Source organism: Lepisosteus oculatus, chromosome 25 (assembly GCF_040954835.1).
Source record: "Lepisosteus oculatus isolate fLepOcu1 chromosome 25, fLepOcu1.hap2, whole genome shotgun sequence".
Classification (NCBI taxonomy): domain Eukaryota; kingdom Metazoa; phylum Chordata; class Actinopteri; order Semionotiformes; family Lepisosteidae; genus Lepisosteus; species Lepisosteus oculatus.
Window position 1 is genome coordinate 9921031 of NC_090720.1, and position 27206 is coordinate 9948236.

General features: G+C 43.3%; 2 protein-coding genes across 2 annotated transcripts in view; both read right to left on the minus strand.

The window, feature by feature from the left end:
* Positions 1-927, minus strand: part of efhd2 (EF-hand domain family, member D2) — a 46690-nt gene extending 45763 nt beyond the window's left edge. Inside the window, exon 1 of the mRNA XM_006641915.3 lies at positions 247-927. Coding sequence (XP_006641978.1) covers positions 247-527 — 281 coding nt within the window. The 5' untranslated portion in view covers positions 528-927. The remainder of the gene's footprint in view (positions 1-246) is intronic.
* A 13524-nt stretch (positions 928-14451) lies between these two features.
* Positions 14452-27206, minus strand: part of LOC102694126 (forkhead-associated domain-containing protein 1) — a 50889-nt gene continuing 38134 nt past the window's right edge. The window contains exons 28-30 of the mRNA XM_069183852.1: positions 26490-26655; positions 20749-20829; positions 14452-16006 (exon numbers count right to left, since the gene is read on the minus strand). Coding sequence (XP_069039953.1) covers positions 15845-16006; positions 20749-20829; positions 26490-26655 — 409 coding nt within the window. The 3' untranslated portion in view covers positions 14452-15844. The remainder of the gene's footprint in view (positions 16007-20748; positions 20830-26489; positions 26656-27206) is intronic.

Consider the following 27206-nt stretch of genomic DNA (forward strand, 5'->3'; position numbering starts at 1 on the left):
GGCGCAGGGCGTTCAACTTGCAAAATCTGCAATACCGATAAGTGATTGATAACTGCCGATTGCTCCTGCAATGTTAGTCAAAGGGTAAGTAAAACAAACTTGGTATCCGAGTCTTGCCACAGAGTGGCGAGCCAGCGGGTATAAGGAGCTCAGCTCCCCGGCGTCAGTGAGCACGCTGAGCGGGGGACAGCGCTCATACCAGGCGGGGAAGGGAGACAAAAACCGAAAACAAGCAACTCAACTCACTGCTTGAACATCTTTTCCATGTCCTTGATCTGCTTCCTGGAGAACTCCTTGAACTCGGTGTACGGGTTGAACACCTTCATGCTGGGCTGGTGATGCTCCCCCACCCCTTCGTTCAGGTCCGTCCGGCGGAGCAGCTTGGCTCCCAGCTCCGAGTCCGCGTTGGCCGTCGCCGGCTTCTCCTGCGCCCCGTTCTCCTGCGCCCCGCCGGCCGCCGGCTCCTCCGCGCCCTCCTCGATCTGGAGCCGCCGGGTCAGCTTGGATGCCAGCTCGTCAGTAGCCATTTCAGGGTGGTTGTTGTTGTTGTTTTTTCTCCCTTTGGATCGAATTTAAAAAAAAACCCCACACACAACGGAACGGAGAAATAAAATGCTCTTCCAATCCCACCGCGCCTTTCCTTTAAAACCCGAATAAAACACTTCGCCTCCTTCCTCTCCTCGTCTGGAGACACGCACGGGCGAAGTACGCTCTCACAATGAACTGCAGTCTGGAAACAGATAACCCACCTAATAGTACAGTACGATAAACTCACTCAGGGCACCCCCACTTCCTTAAAGAGACAGCGGCGCGCTGGCGGCCGGCTCCCCAGTTCGTCGGAATCCGCCCGTCCCTCCGCAGATATCCAGCCACGCCTCTTAAAGAGACTCGCCGCGCTGGCGTGCGGTCTTCAAGAAAGCTTTGCCGTGCGTGTGTGTTTTTAATTTATCCCTCTACCTTTTTCCCCCACCCCTGTCATCTGTCGCTTACGACACGCCTTAAGTTACCCTCCAGGGATGAGTGAAGCGTTTTGAATTGAATTGAAAGCTGTGAATGCGCAAACCTGTCTGTTCTGCAGACGGAAAGTCTTGCGAGCCCTCATTAATGCAATAGTATCCCCTTTTCTACTGTAGGTATATGAAACCAGGGCCTGCCTGTTTTACACAGCACTACATATTGTAAAAAGAAACGTGGAGCGTTGTTCCTGCAGGTCTATTTTTTTTCCCTTTTGCTGTTGATCTATTTGTGAATCAAACTCGCCTTTTAATAAATGCATCCAAATAAATTCATATAACGCTCCAGGCTGGTCGAGGCTACGTGGTCGAGACGAGAAAATGAAATCCGATTAAATGAAGGCCGGATGCATTAAACTTTCTCGCGTTCAACGCACGAAAAGGCTAGATTGTAATCACAATGTAATCACCCAAAACATACGGAAATTGCGTTTTTTTGTTGTTGTTGAAAATATCAAAGATGAAGTCCTTGTGAGTCGTGCATTTCAAGTCTGAGGGATGCCGGAGGGTTTCATAGGAATTTACGCCCCAGAACCACAGCACAGACAGACGGGTATCAAACCACAGGCAACTGGGAGTGTCTGCATCATAGGCCACCCCGGGGTGTATTTTTAGGATTCCAATGCACTGTAACCTCAGATGACCGGCACCAGGTGCCAGTGAATTGGCTTCTGGGCTCACAGCCGCCGGTCCTGTGTATGTGATACGAAGAAGCGTTTTATCATTAAAGCATCTCGAAAAAGGGTGCAGACGCACAAATACGAAGAAAGCCAGTCTGGCGGACGGCTAAAACCGCCGCTGGCCTGAGACAAACCGTAGCACCCCCTCTGCTTCATCAAATCCCGTGGATGATTTCAGACACCTGTGCCGGGCTCTATGCAACACTCACTGCCCTACATTAATCTCCCAAGACTACGCTTGTTAGGCGCCCTCTTCTGGAGCAGCGAGGTACTGCAGCTCAGCTTTCCGAGAAGTCCATTTAAAAAGGATTTTCCACTGAGTTTTTCTGCTTTCCCTGGTTGCAGCTGCCCGTGAGACATGGGGTAACACGGGTGCAGAAGTCCTTTCTGTGACTTCAATGACATATCTTGATTTCAAATGCCCTGATTGTTTGTATGCGCCCAGTGTTTGTATGGGAAGAGTTTGAATTACCAGACCATGCCTCCACATCATTGCAAAGAATGTCTTGAGACCTCTGTATGCAGTTCAGGGTAGCAGGGGAGCTGGATCCTATCCCAGTTAGCAACAGGCGCAAGGCAAGGTGCACCCTGGACAGGTTGCCAGTTTATCCCAGAGCGCACACTGACAAATTCTCACACCAGGCCAATTAACCAGGAAGCCAACTAACCTACCAGTATGTCTTTGGACTGTGGGAGGAAACCCATGTGAATGGGGAGAACATGCAAACTCCACACGGACAGCATCCCAGGAAATGAACCCAGCGTCCAGGAGCTACGAGGCAGCAACGCTAACTTCTGCACCACTGTGCAATCCAGCTTTTCTTCAACCTTTCGAAAACATTTGTGGGCACTTATGGGGAGAAAAAAGTCGGAAAAGGTCTACAAATTATTAATGGGAAATTAAAACTGCTTGTTCAAAAAAGCTGTCTCAAATAGGAAACTTAAATCTTTAAAACATTTCTATTGAAACATGATTAAAAAACAGGCAAAGGGCAAAGACTTAGTGCGAGACAGCAGAACATGGCCTATACAGAGTGCAGGAGCACAGCTGTGTTAAAGGTCTTATACAGACAGGACAGTCTCCACCTGTCCACACAGTTTGCTTTGCCAGGTGACGGCCACAGCAGACGCAATGTCTAAAACGTTGACGCCTCATTTACTTATTTTTGCGCAGCTTTGTAGTCAGAAACTGGGGTCTGGGGAGATTACTAAGCGCACCTGTAAATGACGGAACACCTGTCTCCAAGGAGCCCTGCTCACAGACCCCCATCACTGGCTGGATGACGTCACCCACTGAGTTTCCCTGAAGGAGGAAGATGAGAGAGTCGGAGCGCCAGAACCTGAAGACAGCACCCTAGGCTGGCTAGGGTCTTAGGTCTGCTTGCGTATTTATTCATCTGAGAAGCGGAAAAGGCGCACGAGTTATTGACAGAATCAGAGAGAGAAAATGACTCAAGTTGTGATATCAGTCACAGGGCGTCTGGGTAGTCGCAAAAGGCCAGCCTGATATGGGATCTAACGCCGCACGGCTTCAATAAGTCATAGCTGCTGACACAATAAAGTCCCCCCTGCATTCTGTAAATGAACACGTGGCTTCTCGAAATCGCTAGGTCCAGGTCTGTCTATACCGGCTTTCGTTTACATCTGCGAAAAATATTCCAAAGGCAAAAAAGCCCCTGAAAAACCCCAACTAGAAATAAAATAAGAATGCAAAGAGAAGCAGAAGGGTTAATATTACTAACAGGGATGCCAAGCACGCCTGAACATGAAGGGGGCTGTGTCTCTTTAGGCCCTGCAGAGGGGCTGGTGGTGGGAGGAAGGGTGGGTTGGATTTTAAGAAACACGGAACAATCTCGCCACGACCAAACTACCCAGGACTGCGCTAAAAGTAAATGTTTTAGGGGACGGAACCTAGTTTGTTTGTAATCCTTCTGACTGGTCGGCTGATTCGTAGAAAAAGGAGGATGAAATTTGCTTTCCCCAAGAAAACATTTCTAATGCTGCTAATTGTGTGAGCTGCATACTGGCTCAGCGTGACTGTGTGTGCACATCGCGTCTACAGTTTCTTTCATTTATTAATTTCATTTAGCGTTATTCCCCTGCCCAGCTCTTATCAGGTGGTGATCAAGCCAGATAAAGGTCATACAATGCCAGGAAAATGATTGGCCAGGCCTGTGTCACAAAGCCACAACAGGAACCACTTTTGTAACCAAAAATGGATCTTTGGCTCCATATCAGAATTTACACACGCAGGCCGCCATGATCTCTGAATATGCAGATAATTACAGAAAGTGTTTTCATTATTTGCCCAAGTATGAAAGCAGTGCATGAAAGTACTGTTTATAGGGAGTTTCTAATAGTTTAAAAATAATGAAGCACATAAATAAAAAGGTTTCAATCTTTTTTTATGGAACGTGGATTTATCAATGGGTCACTAACAAACAGTATTAAAGGATCATTTGTACTGTGGATGTCACGTATATAAAATGTATAATATATATTTGCTCACCTCTTTCATACCTCATCTGTAAGAGTCAAACAGTTTGAAATATGTGTTTATGAATACACCTCACTTTTAAACTTTACTGATCACTACTTTTAAGGGATCAAGTGGTTTTTGTTACTGGGTGGTTTGTATTACCATATTAGGCTACAAATTGTTATCGATGTGTGCAGTGGTTGTGCTTCTAACAGGATTTCCTCAAATTCAGCTTGAACAGTAGCGTGTTTTGCAAGATTGGTAATAATAACTTTTTTTTAAAGTTAATGGTGTTCTCTCATTGTTGGGTTAGTGCACTTACATGCCCTAGCTCCTTAAATCCTTCAATCTTGAAATCCTTTTATCAGGAGGGTGGTCAGAAAATAAAAAAAAACAACTGAAAAGCTCACTGTGGTTCATTATAGAAACTCACATACAGTACAAAGAGGTGGAATATTTTATGATATAAGGCTGACAAAGGTGAGAATGGAAGACTGTTTTACGTTTGACGTAAGTGATGTCTTCACTAATCAATATTTGATACTGCATGCTGCATTTTGTATTTTCCCTAATGATAGATTTAATTTTAGACGTCCGTATAAACATGTTAGCCAAGTCTATTCTCTCAGAGAGCCAGTATAAAACACAGAACAGTACAGAGTCCTGTTACAAATTAATACCTCACTTCTACAGAACAGAAGGCGCAGCTTCACTCCTGAATCACGATTCAGGAATGAGTCATGAAGTTCCTTCTCCCTCTCACCCCCCCTCACATGTCCACACTGCTGGTGCTGATCGCAATCTGTCAGCATGCATTTTTCATTTTCCACTTGAAAAACTAGCAAGCAACTTCTCGATTTCAGACTACAATAGAACAATAAGATATAAGAAGTCTGGCAAGACTCTAAGTGATTACATTTTTATTATCGGTGAACATTAATTTTTATTTAGTGTTTAAATTAATCTGAGCCTGGTGCTTTACTTTACATATTGCTGTTGAAGTATCAGGAATCCCAGCATTTCTGATTAAATCTCCTCAAGAATGTAACATCACTGATAACCGGTACACAGGCTGCAAAGGTGATGTGCTGAGTAACTCAAGGTTGGCTGGTTTAGAACATGGGCTTCAAACTCAGTTCCCACAGGGAGTGTGTCTACTGGTGTTTGTCCTAACCTCAGTTTAGTAGTCAATTATAAAACATCCTATAATTTGGTTTTAAATTGGATGTATATATGATTTTTTCTTTTACGGTGGATTACAGCTGCATTCATTTTAAAAGTACAGTTGCCTATAAATCACTTCAGAGCCTTGTTAGGAGTAAGTACTGTTTTACAATTCCGCAGCTAATTAAATAATTAAATTAACTGAGAAGGGGGGTGGAACAAAACCGAGAATTGTACCGGCATCTCTAGGAATGGAGTGGGAGACCCGTGGTTTTGGACAGAGGTGCACAACTCCAGTCCTTGAGGACCACAATCCACCGGGTTTTCCAGCTCAGTTGAAATCAGCAGCAGCTGAAGACCTACGAACAATGTTAAGCTGGTCCAATGAAGTTAATGATGAGCTCAATCATTCTCCCAGACTGGAACTGAGCACCACTCAGATCTGCAGTGTAATCTGAGCAGCCACAGTGTCTTCACCTTTATCTAAAGTCCATCAGAATGTTTTCCATTACGGCACAATCTGGTCCTGGGTCTGCCCCCTGAGAACGTCCCTTTCGATTTCTGTGACGTCGTTATAGAGGTCTGTACAGAAACACCGCACACTTAGGTCATTGGATTGAACAGCTGAAGGCCAATTGGAAATCCTTGCTGAAAATCTTTTGTTCAGACCAAAATAAAAACATCCAAACTGAGGAATGGAAGGCTTTTATGACAGCGAGTCCAATTCTCTATCTAAAATCTACAAAATTGTGACTGTGAAACGATAGGCTTGCTGATACTCCATTCATTGAATACAAAGAAAAAGAACAAGATGTAAATCATATTCAGCCCCTCTTATCACACCTATTGCAGGTGGAAGTCTGTCATGGCATGCGTTTCGAAGATATGCTCCAGAACAGAACGGCCAGCCTGTAGGGACTGTGCTGGTCACAGGCCTCTCATACTGTTGCTCATAAGCTCACAGCTGGCCTCTCTATTCCTTCTGCAGCTCAGTCATGCTCTGTTTGTAATGAATCCACACAAATAGATGGATTCAAAAGGGTTTTGTGTGAGAAAAAAATGCACTGCTACATTAAGGTCCCCCTAATTGCCTAATAGATCAATGAAGAAAAATAAGAGGAGAAAGAACACACTTTATAAGGCCCGAAACAGGGCACAAGAACCCAGTAGTACACCAAGCTTCAGGTATTCAAAGATATTGGCCAAGATAATGGAGGAATCACAAGAAAAAGTGCAGACAAAGAGCTGGTTCTTCCCAATACTGTAAGAAAAAAGTCCAAGTAAAGGTAGAAATGAGGTCTGTAAAATATTAATTCACAGAAGGAAAAAGTGACAGCACTAGACACCAGCATTTCTGGTCACTACAGGAAATCACAAAGTAGTGAGCCCAGAATGATCTGATTGTGGGATTAAAAACAAATCACCGTGATTCCGACTTAAAATGTGAGAAAAGAGAACGACGGAATGGTTTTACTCGGTGATTAAAATATGCAGCTTTTATTTTGTTAACGGAATTATATTGATTTATCATGTGATTTTTATTTAGTTACACACAACAGGGCATCTGCAGGGCCAAACTGCCCTAATCGTTTGTCGACTCCTGCGGCCGAGCCGATCACAAAGCTTTGGAAGAGCGCCTAGGAAACTGCCTTCCCTTCAGGACGCATCAGTTCTGCTCGGTGCCGGAGCGTGGGTCCTGGACAGGGAACCGGCTCTGGCAGGGTGCGTACAGGCAAACTCTGCGTAGTGACTGTCTCGGGGAAGCACCTCGGGGGCTGTTTTGAGCCTGCTCCCCAGTCAACAGGCCTCGTCAGCGGGTGTGGAAGTGATGGGGAGCTGCCCTGGGTGCAAAGTGACTCATCAGCAGTCCAGGGGACATGCTTTGTCATGGCGTCCCTGTCCACACACTGCACACTCACTGCTTCTCCAGGCGTCCTCAGAGCCCTGCAGTACCAGTAAGTGCAGTCGGCACTACCTGCCACACTCCCCTCTGTTAGCCATATAAGGGAATGAGGAGCCTCTGGAATTCCTTGCTCTCAGGGGGGAGACAAAGACAGCTGCGATGATATCACGTCCTGCAGCAGAATAGAAGCGAGCACTGACCCACCTCATCCAGAAGCTCCTCGAAGCCAAAGAAGCTGAACTGCACGTTTTTCTTTAGCCTCTCTATTCCTTCAAATGAGAAAGTCCTGGTGAACATAAGGCTGGATCACCACCGATGATGAAAATGTGTGTTTTTCGGTTACCTCATCTTCTTGTGTGTAAGCTTTACTTTGCTTTAGGAAACATCAATACTTCTGAGAAGGAATGTGAGGGTCCATCACTGTTATCTCTTTACATGAAGGAATTTGTGATTTTTACAGCCCTCAGATCAAAAATTGCCAGAGGAGGAGTGCTAGGGTTAGTGTTTTTTTTTCAGTATTTGCTCAGAGAAGATAATCAAAAAGGGTATTTGCACTTGTACAGAATGATCCCTGAAAAACTTTAAAAGCTCCAAACACCAATTCTTTTCAATGAGTATCTATCACCTTCCCATTGCCCTTGTGTTTAGTAGTTTCTATTAATTAATTGAATTTCTTTGTACAGTATCTACTTTGCTGGGAAATAAAAGATTTTGTACTGGAAGATTTATATTATATTGACAGAACAGTCTGTTTCTGTACCATGGATCACAGAAATCTAGAATTTATCAGAAGTTTTCTGTTTATCGTTCGTTGTTTAATGTCACACGTGCTGGAAACCATTCACTGAGATTACTAGGACTGGAGTGTTTAGTGGAAGCCTTGATAACGCATAAGCTCTTTGAGCCTAGAAGTGACCAACAGGAATCACACTCATTGTTTAACACTACTCTGCAATGCAAAGCGTGTCTTTCCTGAACAGTCCGATAGCCAATTGTAAAGGAATTCATGTTACCTTAAATGTAAAAAGGTCTTAAAAAATAACATTAATATCACTAGACATGCAAAGTTCTCCTTCTATACTCTGCAGTTTTGACGATGGAGTGATTTTATAGGATATTAAAATAAAATACATTTGAATTGTAACATTCAATTGTTAAAAACAATTAGAATAGATTGAATAGTTTTTAACAATACCTAAAAACTAAAAAAATAGAAACGATCTATCATGTTCATTACTAGAAAACTGCTCATTCCTGAGAAGGGTTCCAGCACACTGAGCCCATGCTATCATGTGAGCATGGGGGGGACAGCATGCAGACTCCACACAGAAGGTTTTCCAGAATCGACCCCAGAACCAAGCCCTGAGGTAGCAGTGCCAACTGCCACATCACTCACGAATTCATGTATTTTATAGATACTCGTCCAGTTTCTCCATAATAAGATTACTTATCATCACAACATCTCTACGCTGTTCAATGTCAATGAAAGCAATGTAACCAGAGGTATTAGATTTGAACAGTTGTAGTGACACATGAACAAAATAATAATAATTTGGGCAGAATTTCTGTTTGGTCAATGCAGTGCAGTGCAGTGTATCAAAGAACACAGAGCAAACAGAAACATTTTGGGAAAACTTACTTTTTTTTTAACCTTAAATGATTTCTGGCCCACAGGAATCTAAAAACATCTTCCCCCGTCATCCAACAGACTCATTTCTTTACTTACTAATCCTTAGCTCAATGTGTAAAAGTGAGGTGCGCATATCTGAAAGGTAGTTAATCATGCACAACAAGCAAAAAAAAAATCACTATGGCAGATGAAGTGTCAGTTCAAAACATGAATTAAACATTCGGTTAGGAAGTGTTATTAGGTGACAAAGAGGAAGACATTTCACGCCAGCTGGGAGATTTGAAACCTTAAGTCGGGGAAAATGAAAGTGTGAACCCACTGTTTTTGCTGTCGTGCTTTACTGCGTGTTTAGCAAAGACTTCAAAAGCCGTCACTGTCCACAGCCCAGTTCCTGACGGGCAGCACTGTAAGTCTGGAGCTGTGTTTGAAAGTGATTAAAATGTACCTTAAGGCAATTCCCTGAGGCGCCTTACCAATCAGGTCAAATGAAAGAAACAGCATCAGCACATCACCTGCAGTAATGAAGAACAGATGTATGGAGATAAATCCTCTCTACTGAATGCCAAACGTTATAATGCATGTCGGGTGCATGTTAAAAAATTCCTTATTAAAATCGTATTGCTTTGAAAGCAGAGTGCAATACAAAACCACCAAATGAATAGGGCATCGATCCCAGCCTTCTAGTTTCAACCTCCCATTACAATATATGTGACAGGTCCCACTGCAATCTCCCCCATTCACAGGGCTGGTGTGTAGGAGGACAACAGGGGACTATACTATTGTAATCTGTGCTTTAGTATGATCTTAGTCACCCTGACAAGATAACCACCTTCTTTTCAAAAATACACTACAACTCTATACAGTACGTATAAGGGAGTTACAATATATAGTAAGCATACTGATTGCTAAGCATTTCTTGTTTTATTTGGGAAAACTCTGTAAACTGAATTTCATATAGTGAAATATAGTCATTTTATGTAGTGTTTTTCTAGACACTCCACTCAAAGCGCTTTACAGGTAATGGGGATCCCCTCCACCACCACCAGTGTGCAGCCCCACCTGGATGATGTTGACGGCAGCCATAGTGCGCCAGAACGCTCCCCACACATCAGCTATCAGTGGGGAGGAGAACAGAGTGATGAAGCCAGTTCAGAGATTATTTACCATCTTACCTTGAATAGGAATACAGTCAGATTCCATTAAATATTCCGGTTTTAGAAAGAAAATCAGTTGACCACCCTTTGTTTCCCCTCTGTAAAACCATAATTCCGACTAAGAGGGGAGAGTTAGAGCAATGTGAAGGGTCAGAGCTCACAGAATTCAGATTTACTGAGAGAAGGACATTACAGAACACAATAGAAAGGATGAGAGGATAAAATATGTTACCATTTTCACATGCACTGTTACTATATACTGAATATATATGAACACATCCATTCATATCTAACCACTTTATCCAATAAAGGGTTGTGGGTAGCCGGGGCCTATCCCAGCAAGCAAAGGGCATAAGGCAGGACACACCCTGGACTGGACACCAGTCCATCACAGGGCAGACAGACACAGACACGCACACACTCACACCAGGGCCAGGTTACCCGGAAGCCAATCAGCCTACCAGTATCTTTTAACTGTGCAAGGAAGCCGGAGCCCCCCAGAGGAAACCCACACATATGTTTTTAAAAAAAGGAACTTCAGTGTTATTAATGCAATGCATGTTTCTGCTCCCATTATGAAAACCAGAACTCTTTCCTCAGCTGAATGGGCTCATAGGCCCTTGTGCCTAAAGCTATAAAACTCCCTATCAGCATTCCTGTGTTTGCATCATTACACTGTGTGTGCTGGAGTCTGACAAACTGGAAGAACATAAACGCGATTTGTTCCTCCACTCTGAAAAGTCTGATTCATCTCTCCGTGGACAGACCCATTGTGTCCTGAATCAGGAAAAATGCACAGCGCTTATCAAAAAAAAAAAGACAATTCTTGCAGGAAACCTTTTTGTGACTGACAGCTACAGACTCATGACATTTCATCTTCAACAGCCCAGTAATTTCTCACAATGCGTTTTGCAAAGTGAATGTTCTTTGCTTAGATCACTTCAATGAGACAAACGTGTAATAAAAAACATAGGATTTAAGACGGAATATCTATACCTGTGTCAATCTGAGCATTTAATAAGGATCTACCAGACTGCACAGAAATGTTAGAATTGGCTTGACGACTGCCTCACCCCTTCAAGAGGAACAGCCAGAGGTTTAATGTCATCAGCATCTGTTTCTTCGCATCGACAGACAGATTTGGGTCACTGAAAAAAACAGCAAACAGCTAATTTATTAACTGTATAAGTAGCTCATTTGGCCAAACATTAAAATGTGCGGAGTGATGATTGTGAATGGATTAGAATAAGACGTGTCTTGCAGAGCTCCATAGCATGTGGGATTTAGCTTCTGGAAAAGGGAGACTTCACCAAGGACATTTACTATTTGTGCAGCAAAACAATATTTGTAAGCCTTTAATTTGTGTCCAACAGGTGTAAAATATATTCAAGGATATATCTACGAGCTGTCTCTTCAAGGAAATCTTATGGGTTTTGTTTCCATTCCTACAGATTAATCACACCTCACGCCTGGAAGTGACCCAGCTGTATAGAAAGGGTTACTTATCCTGCAGTTATCCTTGATGTCAGCACCCACCTGACTGGCTGTGTGGCTCCAGCACTGCACGTACACATCCTCCAGTTCCTCAGAAGGACTCTCGCTGCTTTTCTGATCACAGACGTGTGTGATACAACCACGCTCTGATGCATGGATCGGCCCTGCAGTATGTTCCCTCTGATAGCACACTGTGATGGCCCAGGGCTAGTGCTGTCAGAGGACTGTAGCGCATACAGAGGGCTTGTAATATGCTGTAAAATGCACGAGGCTCGGATTAAGGGGCAATTTCTACCACAATCCACGATAAGAACACAAACTACCTCTCTGTCAAAGCCTGAAGCACTCAGACCAAAGTATATTTATATACAGTATGTATGACCTGGCTTGATGGTTTTTGCTTAAAATATTGAACAGATAATCCCAAAACCTGCTGAAAAGGAAGCTTGATAAAGCTGGCACCACCAATCAAATGCTGTTATGAAACTTTATTCTTGCCATCTTTGTCATCTCCACAAAACGAATTCCTGTTCTCATTCTGCACTTTAGACTGCTCATTTGTACTGCATCTGCAACTCTGGAAGATTAAAAAAACTGGGATTTCGAATCCCACGCGCACAACCTCATAAGACACCTAGAGCTATCATTTTGAATTCACGAGGAATGACAACGCCCAAAATCGAAGCGTAACAAACTATTGTGGAGCGAATGTTTGGCTTAACCTGCTTGGCTGAGGGCCGACCTCCTGGCCACAGGACCCCCCCGCCAGGTAACCAAGGGGCAGCTGCAGAGGTGGAGATGGGGTGAAGGTGGGATGCAAAAGTGGGACGCGAGGGAGAGGGATATCGCGTTTGGTATTTATAGCGTTCGATGCAGGAAGGACGAAGGGAGGGATTGCTAATACCTGACGGCTGGGAATGATTGAGCGTGGCTGTTGTCAGCCCTCCCGAACTTTCATTAAATAAACTCCATTCTATAACACACATGAAGGGGAGTGGGACACTGGGAGACGATGCTACGGCGAGCTGCCAAAAGGTATATCAGGCGAGCAATCCAAAACGCTAGGCAAAGATGTAGTCCTTAAGCAGACAAATATCCAAAAGGTCAAGGGTTAAGAACAGGAAGTCAAAGAGAACTACAGGCGAGGTAGGAGATCCAAGGGAGAAACCAATACTGAGCGCTGACCGATCCCAAATGAGTGTTTATAAGGAGTGGAGACTGACTGATTAACATGTGCGGCAGTGCTTTGTGGAATTAGCCGGCGCTGGGGACTGGTAACAGGTTTCTGATTGCTGGTCGTAACACACGAGCCTGTTCATGGGGCTGACAAAAAGAATCACCGTCAGTAAAGGATATTAAAAGGAAGGCACAGAGCTTTGTTTAAACTGCAGATATTAACCGTCTTTGCGTGTCTAACTACTGTACAGGATGCATACTTGTTTAATCTAGCAGAATCTTCTAGACGTCTCGAGAACGGTCTCATCACGTTGGTATGACACTGTCATGTGGCCCAGTGGCACTTGCTGTCTCATGTGTCTGCACGTTTCCTGGTGAGGTCACGCAGAAACTGCTGTTTCTAAGCAGGTGAGGGAAGCTCTGATTTAGTGCATTGGTGTATTTCCAATGACCTGTTTTTACTTTGTCTAAAAAGAGTCTATTTCAAGGGTATAAAGTAGTCTTACTATGGTTTATGGGTCAGGTAACAGCTTATAATAAGAAGAACTGTAATGTGATTAATAAAAGACATAACGCTATACACATAGTATGCAGTTTCTTTCTATCAAGAAAGACATGGGTATTCTTAGGGATATCTTTATAAATTAAGTGACAGTAGTAATTGTAACCTACAGTACTTTAGAAGAGTGCAGGCAGGAAACTAGACATGTAAACTCCTTTTATGTATCTCACCCAAAACAGATGCCAGTGGCACATCCGAGCTTTCTGCCTGCAAGTAAATCAGTGCTCAGCAGCTTAGGAAACTCTATTAGTCTGAAATGCAGTTCGTAAGAAGAATCACTTAAGATCTGCTAACATTTCGCAGAGATAAAGCTGAAATTGGAGTTTTCGGAACATTCCCAGTCTACACACCAGGTGAAGAGAACGACGTCTGCTTAGTTTTATGGTGTCAGATACAATTTCGATATCAGTCATTTCGTATTAATGATGAGATGATCATATCTAGTCTGGACCTGGAGCTCTTGTGCGCTGTGACGCACATAAAAACTGATAAGAACAGGAAGCAAGACCTCCCCAGTCTTGGAGCACGGAGTGCACTTGTAGGCTGTTGGAAAGTGGACAGGTCATACAGTAAATGTGTCAAGGAAGTGGCTCAGGAGCAGGTGTTACTTCCTGTGAAAATTGGCTGCTGCTCATCTCTTTCAAGCATCTCGTTTCCTTGGTACAGTATTTGTTTTCTGTGTTGACGATGAACTTCAATAAACTGAATACACTGTATCGGCCCTGGAAATGTTTAATGTATCTCATATCTGAAAAGCTGAATTTTGCAAACAATCAATGCATGAATGATCTTTTGAAACGTCTTTATGAGACATTTTTTTGTCTGGCATATTAGTTCATTGTTTTTAAATTTTGCAGCATAACCATTAATATTTAATAATTGTTTTGCTTCAAGAACAATATACTAATGCATAATGACTTTCTACATTGTAAAAGTTTGTTCAAATAATAATTATGATTTATCCATCACTAATTTGAGATTATTATTTATAGATTAGTTTAATGTTTGAATAATTGCCCAACAAAGTTCACAATTATAAGTCTTATTCTATAGTCTAATTTTTATAATTCTTTGATTTCTGTATTGTGCAACCATTAATTAACAATAAATAGTTGGGTTCAGATTAATCTGCATTTTCCTCCTGAGAAACGGATCTGACATACATTGCTTTTGTCAAAAAATACAAACTATACATCTTTAACTTTACAGAAAGTTGTTTTATCTCAAAACCTTGACGTGTACTATCGCTCAATACTGGACCCACACGACAGATATATACAGTATATCTATATAAAGACAGATAGTCCAGCTTGCAAGCACAGACAGTAGAGCTGAATTCAGTCTATGAATTCTATGCAGTCCACGTGCCTCACACAGGAAGACCTTGTATTGCTAGGGTGGGATCTGTCCTGAGCCCTGCTGCACCAGCTGCTGAATCACACTGCAAAAGCCAGCAGTAGAATAGGACTGGTTAATCCTGATTGTAATAGAGATGGAACCAAAATGATAGAAGACCATCTTTAATAAAACTTACTTGGAATGACCAGTTAAATGCCTTCCTATCTCAGGTCATGGCTACAGACTCTGCCACCGCAGAAGGGGCAGAATGAGGTGGTGCAGCCAGACTCCTCCAGCCTGTCCACCTCTGTGCCACTCGTCTTTTGACACAGTAGAGTTGTGTGACCTCCTGCAGGAGGTTTAGCTCAGACTGGAGCAGATCTGCACCCGTTCCCAACAGCACCGCAAGCCTGCAAGTGTCCACAGGAGCTGAGAAGGACGTGGCCAACTTCTCTCACCCTACCTGTGGAGTTGCTGAGCCATTTCGTCAGGTTTGATCCCGCAAAACATGGATGTAGGATCTCATCCTGCACATGGGTGAGCCCCTCAACTGGTTCAGCCACTTAGGAGCCTTGGTTAATATACAGAAATGAGTCTATATACAGTACAAACTGTTTAAAACATACAGCTAGATGATTCTGTTCATGAAGAGTTTATCAGTGCTGACAAGAATTCTGAATAATGGCAAACAGTTGCTATTACAGTACATCTTCACCTATGTCTACAAAAATGATTTTAAAACTTGCAATCATTGCAGTTTGTTGTCCACCATTTCAGAGCACTCAATTAAAGGACAAATTACTCTTCATAATTAAAAAAAAATATAACACTGAGCCTAAAGCAGGTACAGCATCTCAGAAGTGGGAGTCACCTATGGTGAAGTTTCTTTTTTGAAGGTGCATAATATCTATCATATTGCTATTCGACAACCAAATCATTTTATTATTTCTGACATTAATTGCTATATTAATTATTTAACTCAAAATTTGTCACTTGTCACTAGATCTCTAGGTTGTTTTTATCATAATGCAAACTCCTGCACACTACTCCATTTACAGCATACCTGGAAACTACATCATGCCTTGATCTGGGGCACAGATAGAGTACAGTATGTGAGCCTGAGCGTTCTGCAGACTGAGGGCACGGTGTTCAAGTGGCAGGCTATCAGTCTACGTCTGCGCTGTCAGTGACAGAGCCTGCAGCCAGCAGCCCCTCTGCCCTGGTGTTCGGAAGCCCGTGCAGTCCTGGGTGTCAGCGAGTCTCTGAGGAAGCCAGCGCGTTCTGCAGGTTGGCTAGCTGGCTGCTGGTGGTGCACATCTCCTGGCCCTGCTTTCTCAGCTGCTTCTTCAGCGTCTCAATCTCATACTCCTTCTTCTTCAGTCTTCCCTGGAGGCTGGCCTTCCTGGCCGCAGCCTGTGCAACACAACGAGACACCAAGAGACAGTAAGGAGCTGAGAGAGGAGCTAACTTTAGAACCTGGAGTTCAGACAGCACTCTTCCGAACACAAAACATCCGAGTATTCAGCTTCCATTGTTAGGTTTCTAGCCCATATTAGCAAGGCAACGTGAGTTGGGCATGTAGACAGGCTACAAAATGCTGTTCATCTAACAATTCCCCTCCTGGACTCCGCATAGTGAGCCACTTCAATCTGCCTGCTTTCATTACAAGCCAAAATCGGTTTTACGAGCATAAGAATAAAAGATTGTTTCCAAATGATAGGCCATTTGGAACATCTAGACTGTTTAGTAGTTAATTCATTCAAGGATCTCATCCAGCTGCTTCGTGAAGGAAGCCAGTGTATTGACATCAGCTACATGGCTGGGTAGCTTGTTCCACACTCCCACAATCCCTGTCAGGGGACAGTGTCTTCTCACTCTGCTGAAGACCAGGCTCCACACAGTGGGGACAGTGTCTTCTCACTCTGCTGAAGATCAGGCTCCACACAGTGGGGACAGTGTCTTCTCACTCTGCTGAAGATCAGGCTCCACACAGTGGGGACTGTATCTTCTCACTCTGCTGAAGATCAGGCTCCACACAGTGGGGACAGTGTCTTCTCACTCTGCTGAAGACCAGGCTCCACACAGTGGGGACTGTATTTTCTCACTCTGCTGAAGACCAGGCTCCACACAGTGGGGACAGTGTCTTCTCACTCTGCTGAAGACCAGGCTCCACACAGTGGGGACTGTATCTTCTCACTCTGCTGAAGACCAGGCTCCACACAGTGGGGACAGTGTCGTCTCACTCTGCTGAAGACCAGGCTCCACACAGTGGGGACAGTGTCTTCTCACTCTGCTGAAGACCAGGCTCCACACAGTGGGGACAGTGTCTTCTCACTCTGCTGAAGACCAGGCTCCACACAGTGGGGACAGTGTCTTCTCACTCTGCTGAAGACCAGGCTCCACACAGTGGGGACAGTGTCTTCTCACTCTGCTGAAGACCAGGCTCCACACAGTAAGGAGCTGGGCCCCTGAGCTGTACTGAAACTCTTGAACTGTCATCATGTTTAAAACTCACTTACAAAGCTATCATTTCATTGGGCCTTTTAATGTATTTTTTAGTTTTGAACTGGTTTTTATGGGGTCAATTTACTGTAGTCTTTCTCTTCCTGCTTCTCTGATATGAATGGCAGGTATGCTTTAGTATAGCACTTTGATTGTTTTGAAAATCATTTATAAATACAATTGTTGTATTCTTTTTCTCATTATTAATGTGTTCTGTTCCTGCAGCACTTTAATTATTTAGATTATAAATAAACATTCTTGGCAGCTGCTCCCAAAAACACAAACTTGCAAAAAGCCCATTGGGAGAAAATAAAGAGGAGGAATGACTGAATTGCACATAGTTTGAATTGCACTCTTGTTAAAGGTGGAAAAAGGCTGCAAACCGACTTAATTAAGCAATTAGAGTCATTGTAAATATTTAGCTATATCATTTTTTTTGTCCTTACAAATACTCAGAGATTCTACAATTACTGTGCTTTGTGAATAACCAGATGGACTGATTGGAGCTGAAAATTAACATACACCCTTCAGAGAATGCAAGCTTTTTGATGTTGTATAGAAATGTGTGGCACGCTGGAATGGTTATGTACTACATTGCTCACATCTTATGCACTATACTAAAATAGTAATTGTGCTACAGTGATTTAGTAGACTCATTGAGTATTTGGTACACTATTTGTGGCTGCAGAAAGAGTTGATTTTCTGTGCATTATTCATGCCATTTTGGAATAGGATCTCTTCTAAAACTTTCCACAGGACTAAACGTAAGAACCTGTCCTATACGTGAGCAGTAAGAAAAAAAATAATAATCTCATTTCGGCAAACCTTGTTGGTGGGATTTCATTGGGCTGATTAGCACGGTTACCTCACAGCCTTAAAGTCCTGGGTTTGATCCTGACGAAAGCTGCCTTCTGTGTGGAGTTTGCATGTTCTCCCCCTCATTTTATCGCCCTACTCCCCACCTCGCAACCTCCGCTCTTCAAATTCTGCCCTCCTTACTGTCCCCCAAGCCCGTCTACATTGTATGGGCGACAGGGCCTTCTCCTGCTATGCCCCCAAGCTCTGGAACTCTTTACCCAAGGATATTAGAGAGTCACCTTCTCTAAACTCCTTCAAATCCAGACTCAAAACTTTCTTCTTCAGTAAAGCCTTTACTTAACTGGTTCCATTCTTCACCCCTCTGCTCTTCTTAATACCATCTTCCACGGTCTCCTCTATTGTTATTGTTGTATTGTTGTAATTATAATTGTGTCCTGTCTTGTGAAATTTTCTTATTTATTGTTGTAGTCTTCTTATTTATTGTTATTGTCATCCTGTAAAGCGCTTTGAGAAGCCACCTTTAAAGGCGCTATATAAAATAAAGTTTATTATTATTATTATTATTTATTGTGGAATTTCTCTGTGTGCTCTGGTCTCCCATCATCCAAAGACATGCTGGTAGTCTCACTGGCTGAGCTAAGCTGCCCTTTCACTAAACACGCTTCCTGATTAGCCTGTCTCAAACACCTCTGCTACAATGCTCTAATATAGCTGGGATAAGGTTTGGGTAAGGACGATGTAGATAAGATGGATATTGATAAAATATGGAAAAAAAAGTATAACCTGCTCTCAATGTGCTCCATGTAGTCAAGTCACCACATGTCACAGAATCCCACCATATTAACACTAGTTACCTGTACATGGACATAATTACTTGCAACACCTATCAGCAAAAGGACCAGACTTAAACACACCCATCTACAAACTTGTCTTTGTGCCTCATGCATCTTGTCAAACAGATGGCCAGGGAGAAGGCTGCTATTTTAATATGCTGTAAAAATCTGCCATTTTCTTCTGGACTCTGGCCTAAAATGCTCACACACGCACCACTCTGATTTATCATCAGATTCGTCGAAGAGCTCCCAACAGGGAGTCAGGGAGCCTGAGAGTGTGGGGGCAATCTGATTGCTCTGGGCATAAAGACAGAAATTAATACAAACATCTAACAACACGGGGAGGTCAGTTATTGGGGCTTCAGGCAGCTGAAGCAATAACCAAACTGTCCTCCCAGGAGAGGGATCAGCAGGCCTTGGGCAAGCAGCGCAGAAACTAGGTCTCCACGAGGCTCCTCTTGGTTTATTTCCAGCACTGTACAAGAAACCCTCCGGGAGGAAGGAAATAGAATTGGCTGTTCTGGAGAAACACTGATGATGTCAAATTGGTTAGAGAGAAAATGACTGTCGTATCAGCCCTGCACAGCCCTGCTGATTAAAAGACAGATAAGAATGGGAAGCTCAGAATACATGTTCTCCCGTGCTGGAGGAAACGTACAGACCTGAAGAGCAGGAGGTCAGGTGGATCAGAGCATGCTACAGCAAGGCAGACCTGCCCCAGTGGGGGTTTTGGTAGAGGGGTTGGTTTGCAACTTATTGACCTCCTGAGCTGACCACCACCACATCCTCATGCAGTCATTCTGCTTTTTAATTTCAACCACACTTTTTAACAGGTTCTAGCCCCCCACCCAACAGCTTCCTGCTCACTAGCTCCCATAAACGCAGCTGGATCCACAACAGAGGTCATCAGACCCGACTTTCCAAGGGACGTGAGAGCCTGGGTCACCTGTTGACTCCTCTGCCAAGCGACTGAGCTGATAGAGACGTCCAACTTCACATTCACCTGGAAGCAATCCAGCAGTGAAATAACATTCTTCATGCAGGAACAACTCTGGTCTGTCACGATTGCAGTCCCTCCGGCTCTTTCACTTCAGACCTAATTTTGTGCACCTGCCCCTTGTTCCAGCCTCCTTCCCGTCCCCCTTAAGAGCCAGACACCCACTCAGTTCGGGGCTCTGCATGTGATTCCCATATCATGCGAGCCCGGGTCCTGATGCGTCTGGCTCCGTCATGTTTTTAAGTTCCTGTTCCTGTTCCCCCCGGCGGTTCCCATTTTTAATCTCCTGGATGGATCGCCTTGGCCATGGATTTATGCTTGTGTTTTTGGATTTCGCATTGGACTTCTTCTTGGATTGTTTGCCTCGGCCCCACCTCCCCCGTGCACCAGCGCACCATGGACACGCCCCCCTGTCCTCATTCCCGTCTCCTGCATGACTTCTTCCCCAGTGTTTCCTAACTTTTCCCCGGATTGTGTCGTCCACATAGGGTCCGGAAAGAACTGTTCTGTTACATGGTCTTAAACAAAACACACTGGATTTCCTACACACAGTCTGAGACATCCATCCATTTTCGAAGCAATTGAGGGTCAGGTGGGAGCCGGAGCCTATCCCAGCAAGCACTGGGCGCAAGGCGGGGTACACCCTGGATGGGACACCAGTCCATCGCCGGGCACACACACAGACACTGGCACAGTCTTACACACTCATACCAGGTCCTATTTTCCCAGAAGCCAAGTAACCTACCAGCATGTCTGTGGATATGAGGGAGGAAACAGGAGCACCTGGAGGAACATGAACACGAGAAGAACAGAACAAACTCCATACAGACAGCACCCCAGCTCTGGAATTGAACCCAGGGCCTCAGCGTTGCAAGGTGATAATGTTAACCACTGCGCCACCATGCTGCTCCAATTTGAGAAATCATACTGTACATATATAGAAAATTGCATGGGAGAAGAAGTCTGTCCCTTGATGAGGTCATGCTGTTTTCTCTGTGTCTTACCTTGCCATGAGTGTCCTCCTGCACACAACTGTGTGAGGGTGTCTTCACACTCCTCCTTTCAAGCTGCTCCTTAAGGAGAGGCTGGAAAATGTTGTAAAAAGTCAGTGATTAGTCATGATCAGGGCCAGGACTGGAACACAAAATGTAAAAAGCAAGGAAAAAGTTAATAATGAGCTCAACCCAAAATGTGCTGTACTTTTTTATGGTACATTATATCATACAGTGATTGTATATTTTACTTTTGAAAAGTATACAAGGTAGTATAGGGGTTAAATAGTGTTTATCACACCAGATCTCAGACATGAAACCCACTAGATCTTCTTATACTGTATGTTCATAGTACCATGAAATGTTGCACACAAGATCTTGATAAAGTACATTTTCTGTCAAAAAGCAGCTCTCGGAGAATGTCTCTGTGCATGAACACTCCACAGATCTAATCTATTATTAGATTATATTATTACCATATTGTATGGTATTATCTGTGCAAACTGTAAAGACCTGTGCTGCTCATCAATGCACCACTGTTAAATGCGCATTAAGCTGAGCAATAAAATTAACACCTGTTTTATTTATTTTTTAATTGATTTGTGTGCTGCAAGTGTGTTTAAATCTTCTAAAATAATATATGATATGTGAAAGTAAAATAAAGTAGGTACAGTCTACACAGCGGAGCTGTGGTAACTCAGACGGCAGGGGTGTCTAGCTCCTGACCAGAAGGTCCTGGGTTCAATCCCAGGTAGGGGCAGGCGATGGAGCTTGCTCTAATTCCTTCCAGACGGCTCCCAGATCCACCCTCCCTGCTTTCCAAATGAGTTATAATAATAATAATAATAATAATAATAATAATAATAATAATAACAACAACACTTACACTTATATAGCGCTTTTCTGGACACTACACTCAAAGTGCTTTACAGGTAATGGGGATCCCCTCCACCACCACCAATGTGCAGCCCCACCTGGATGATGCAACGGCAGCCATAGTGCGCCAGAACGCTCAACACACACCAGCTCTCAGTGGGGAGGAGAACGGAGTTATGTAGCCAATTCATAGAGGAGGATTATTAGGAGGCCATGATTGGTAAGGGCCAACGGGAAATTTGGCCAGGATGCTGGGGTTACGCCCCTACTCTTTTCGGGAAACGCCCTGGGATCCGAGGCCCATATCCGAGGTCCATATCCAGGACAAGCTAGTTTAAGATGGTTTAAACGTATTTGTTCTGGATTCCTGGTTCAAATGTTAAATACTGAATCTTTTAAATGTTAGTTATGTTCTTCACCAATGGTTAATTAATGGTACCTTGGCTAATATTGTGAAATTTTGTAATAACTAGACTCAAAGTGAGCAGCATAACGTTGCTCAGTCTGAAATGATGAATGAATTTGACGGACTAACAATGTTCTAAAGAAGGTGGGATCCGCCCAAAAGACAGATTGTTCTGTCCTGGCCAGGCCTGTGGACTGCTAGTAATCTACTAGTAAGTAGTGGTGATACAGGAACAATCTTTTCAGCCTTTATTTGAGTGCAAGAAGCTTCTCTAAAAATATCATTAACTAACTCAAGCCAAACAAAACAAAACCTTCATTCCCTAGCAATGGCTAATTATGACATGCAATCTGTTTTAATTTCCTTCATAGGCATGCACTTTACCTTAGTAGTATAATGGGGTAGAACAGAGGAATTGATTTTAATGGGCTTAATTTAAAGCATTCCTTTTGCATCTAAAAGAGGCCTTAATGAAAGGAAATAAAGGCTTAAATTGGATTGCTCAAACGCTAATGATAAGAAAATTCAAGAAGTCTGCATTTCTGCTGCGAGTAGTCTGACAAGACCTCGGCCACTGAATAAGACTGAATATGCATCTGAAGTCACGTGAGCCAACAGAAAATGAAGGATTGCTGTTGGCGCAATCTTGTCTAAGACAGGAAACAAACTCAGCACTGTAGCGTGGTGATAATGTAGAGTGCACTACAGCTGCAGTGGTGTAACACTGAGGACAGGGTGTGTATGATGAGGACAAGGACCCTTTTTTCGTTGTCCAGATTGCTGACTGCATGTCTTTTAGAAAACATCTAATCTGAACCGTGCAGCTCTTCCAGCTGTTCCATCTTATCTGTTTTCTTCCCCAACTTGGCGAGTAAATCAAAGAGTTAACAGCATATTTCATTCTTCTTGCATTGATGGTTTCTATACCACGATTATTTAGTCATTAAACAGACCATCAATCACAAGGCAGTCAGATGTACATTGGAACAGACACTCAGTAGGGAGGATGTATAAATGCAGTATCCTAAATACTACTGATAAGCCCAAGTCTTTCAATAAACAGTTCCTCTTTCCTCCACTTTACAGACAGCCAGCTTGTCTCTTTAAATGAGACAAAAACACAAACTACCTCTGATGTAATTTTACATACTGATTGGGACTGACGCTGCCACTGAGGCACTGTGGGACTGTTCTGTGTTTGCGTTTGATTAATGAAGACCACTATGAGTCCGGAAAGCTTCGCCTTGCACAAAAGATTTCAGCCTTTTCCCAAGACGCAGCTAAACCTTCCTTCTAGTTAGGAAGGAACATAGAAATGCTATGTAAAGTGTAATAACATAGGAGCTGGAATGGAATGTAAATAGAGAAAAACATAAATCCTATTTCTTTATGACAGCTGACATAGCTCAGAGCAAGAGCAATGATAGGGACACAAATCATATAAGTCACTGCATGGCTGGATAAAGGCTGTGAATGTTGCACCTATGCTAGGAGTGCACATTTAGACCTGCAAAACAGAAAACGGGGCCCAATGCACGCACACATACATATTTAAACTCCAAATAAATCGTGATCCAGTCATTCAATCTCCATCAGAAGAGTTCTCATAACTAAATCAGACATGTTCATTAACGCACACTACTTGATGAGAAAACAGCTTCACAGTTATTCAAGAACGGCAGTTTTTACATTCTCCATATACGGGTTCTAAGACCACTGAACAGCCTCTCACAACTTCACGTCTGAAGAACTCCCTTAGAAACATCAGCCAAGAAGACTCATGATCCACAGCACACCTGGCCGTGTCACTGGCCATCGGCAAGCAGGGTTGGGATTAGCCAGCTGAATAGCTCTGCAGTCAAAGGCAACACCTGTGATGAGCCAGGTGGCTGCAGGTGTGTGGTGACGTCAGCAAGAGCTGTGCAGGGTCTCCAGTCAGCACCGAGCTCTGACAGATCAACAGGTAGGAGGCCTTATCCCACTCATCTCCCTCTCTCCCAAGCTGCACAGTCTGTGCTGGATAGCAGCCTCTTCTAACTATCGCAGATTGTGCGGGTGCATAATGGAAAATAATTCTCGATTAGAAATTGAAATGGACAAAACACATAGTACAATGGGTTCTTTTCTGATTCGCAGCCTATCCTGTATCTTACTGTATGTTGTTGTTCATTTTATCTACCATCCGTTAACTCACCGTAATAGGTCTCCTAGACATGTGGACTGCTACAGGGATATGACCTCTAGAAACCCAACAGCTTAGTTACTTTTCGAGCACCAGCTTGAAGACTGAGAGGTGAAAGGAATGTGATAAGAAAACAGATAAGAATTCATTCCCGGTGGAGTTTTCCACTTCATGGAAAGTTATTTCTCTGTTATTTTCTCTGTTGCCATATTATTTCCACCAGAATTTGTGGTTAGCAGACAAACGTAATTTTAAACGAAGGGAAGCACTCATAACACTAATTCCAGTCATGAAAAGGGATATTAAATGAATTGCTCTGTTCCTGGGGTATTTCCTGATATCTGTACTGTACCTACATGCCTTTCATTCCTTCCACAACAGTAGCTATCTCCTAGCCCATCAAAGCCATGAGACAGGGTTAGGCTCAGCTAGACAGGGTTAGTCCTTATCTTGTAGCTCAATCGGAGTTGTCTGCCTCAGACAGTACTCACTGGGTACAGTGATATTTTTCTAAGCATATCAGGGATTGTGATACTTTTTAAATATTCTAAACTAAAAATCTATGCTTGTATTTGGTTCAAAATCCGTGTAATGTTTGCAGGGGTATTCAAGATTTTTTCCTTTTTTAACAAACTAAACATTTTTTTCCCCAAAGATTTGGCATAACTTAGCTACATAGGTGTAAAACACCTTGGAAATAAAACCGCAGGAACCCCAGTCGTGATTTTCTATCAGGACACCCATTTTACAAGAAATTGAAAGTGAAAGGGATTGAAGATCAAATCCCTCCAAAAAAAATCTCACAGACTTTTCAAAGCAATTAAATCAAGGTTTTTTTCCTCTCATTCGCTGACATCGTTTTCAGTAACACATTTTACACAGCAGTTATTCCCAGCTGTTTTATAACTAATAAAGAGTAGCAGGGCTTAGAAAAAACAGCATAATGGCAGTTATATGGTACTGATCAAAGCAAACAGCCTTTTAGTGTTAAGGACTTTTCTATAGTTCGATAAAGTGGATTTTAGCAGTTAATGTCTTGTATTTTGGTCCCTTTCAAAGTTGCCAGGGTTTTGAGAACTAACAAGCAAACGCAGGAAAAGAGATTCTGCTGTAGTACCATACAGTACCATACCATACCATATGTGTAGTACCATAGATCTTTTTCTCATAGTGGTTGTCACCAAGCAAAGAGCCATGCCACGTTGTGTAAGTTATTTTCTGATCAGAGAATCAGAGATCAGTTGTGTGTATGCGTCAAATCTCAAAATATGCTGGCTGGGGCATTATGAAAGAAGCCTTTAAATTATTCCCACTTAGTAAACGTGAAATCATGATTTCTTTAGCGGACAGATTGAGTTTAAATACCAGCATGACAGGACGTTTTTGTAATATCTTCTAAATTCAGTTCTAATCAGTATCCTCATTAAGTCACTTAAAACTGATCAACAGCTCCTGAGGCTTGATTTAGACGTGGGATCGGAATGAACTCCAGCTCAGCCATTTCTCTGTACTCTTACATGGTTTCCTCACCAAAGCAACTTGCTTTGGTATGAAGCCAAGGGCCAAAAGACCTGTAGCATGAGTAATTTAGGGCCTAGTTGCATTACTTACTTTTGACCTCCAGACAAAAGAGTTGCCTGCATCTCTAGCAAAACCCCCAGGGGTATGAAATAGCTCATGTACTGCAAGCCTCTCCTCCAAAGGACTTTCTAGTGATTAGGAACTTCAATGCATCAGATAATGCAAATGGCAAAGTCTGTACTATGCATGAAAATCCAGTGTTGTCAGGATTATGCTGGAAGGTCTTCCTCCATGCTTTTATATATCTGTCTTCACGAATCTCAGGCACATCCTCCCTACCTACCCATCAACACCCTTACAGCAGCTCCCTAGCTCATTCCTCACAATACTGGGGGGGTGGGGGTTGTTTGGCAGTCAAGCTGGGACATCTATCCAGCCTCAACTAGGCAAGTCACAGGAATCAGAATCAAGACAATATTTGTATGAATAGTATTCATATATTGTTATTATTGATTTATTTTTAATACTTGTAGTACTAAACCTCCATGAAGGAATAGGAGCTGGTGTACACAAAATACTGTATGGTTAATAGAATTATAAAAAGGATAATTACTATATTTGTTGCACTTAAATCAGGAGTAATTACTGAAAGAGTCGATCCAATCCTTCTCCTCTATTTTCACAGTCCACCCCACTTCAAACAGGCAAGACAGCGGCCATGTGAAGTGACTGTCAGAAGTAACACCCCGGGACAGTAAAGGCAGTCACCTTGCGCTCCTTGATGACCCTGTTCAGGCTCTTCTCCTGCTCCAGCCGCTGCTGAGCTCGCTCCAGGGCCTCGCGGAGCAGGGAGCTTTCCTGAGTCTGGCTCTGCAGCTCCTGCCTCAGCCTGTCCAGCTCCGCCTGTAGCTGCTGCCCCACCGCCTGGCTCTCCCTGTGTGAGAAGCCACACACGGGGTGAAACAAGCACCAGTGCAAGTTCGGCCTTTATAACCAATCACCAAGCTTACTTTTCTTTCCAGCAGATGGTGCTGCTCAATACTTCGGGAGGAGGCCAGAGTGTATTCTTACACTTTTGCTCTCAGATATTCACTCGCTGCCCACAACTCTGCAAACATCTTTATTTATCCCCCCTCCCTCCACCACAACTTCACACTTGCAGCTGCCTCCCTGGTTCATTCCTCATAAGTGAGGGGGGTTGTGACAGCACTGGCCAAAGATCATTTCCTCAGCCAGATGACAACGACAATGCCAAAGTATTAAGTACCTTTAATCCCATTATATTCTCGGAATTAGACCATACTACAGACACAGTAGTTGTATCAAACACAAACCCTCTGTTCATTATCTGCACACTGCTGAGCTCTTACTGCACTGCAAAGTAATCGGCAGAAACCCAGGACACCTTCTCATGAGTACTCTAGGATGGATGACAGAAATGTTTTGCCTAACTTAATGGTTTCTTTTAAATTATTTTAACAAATA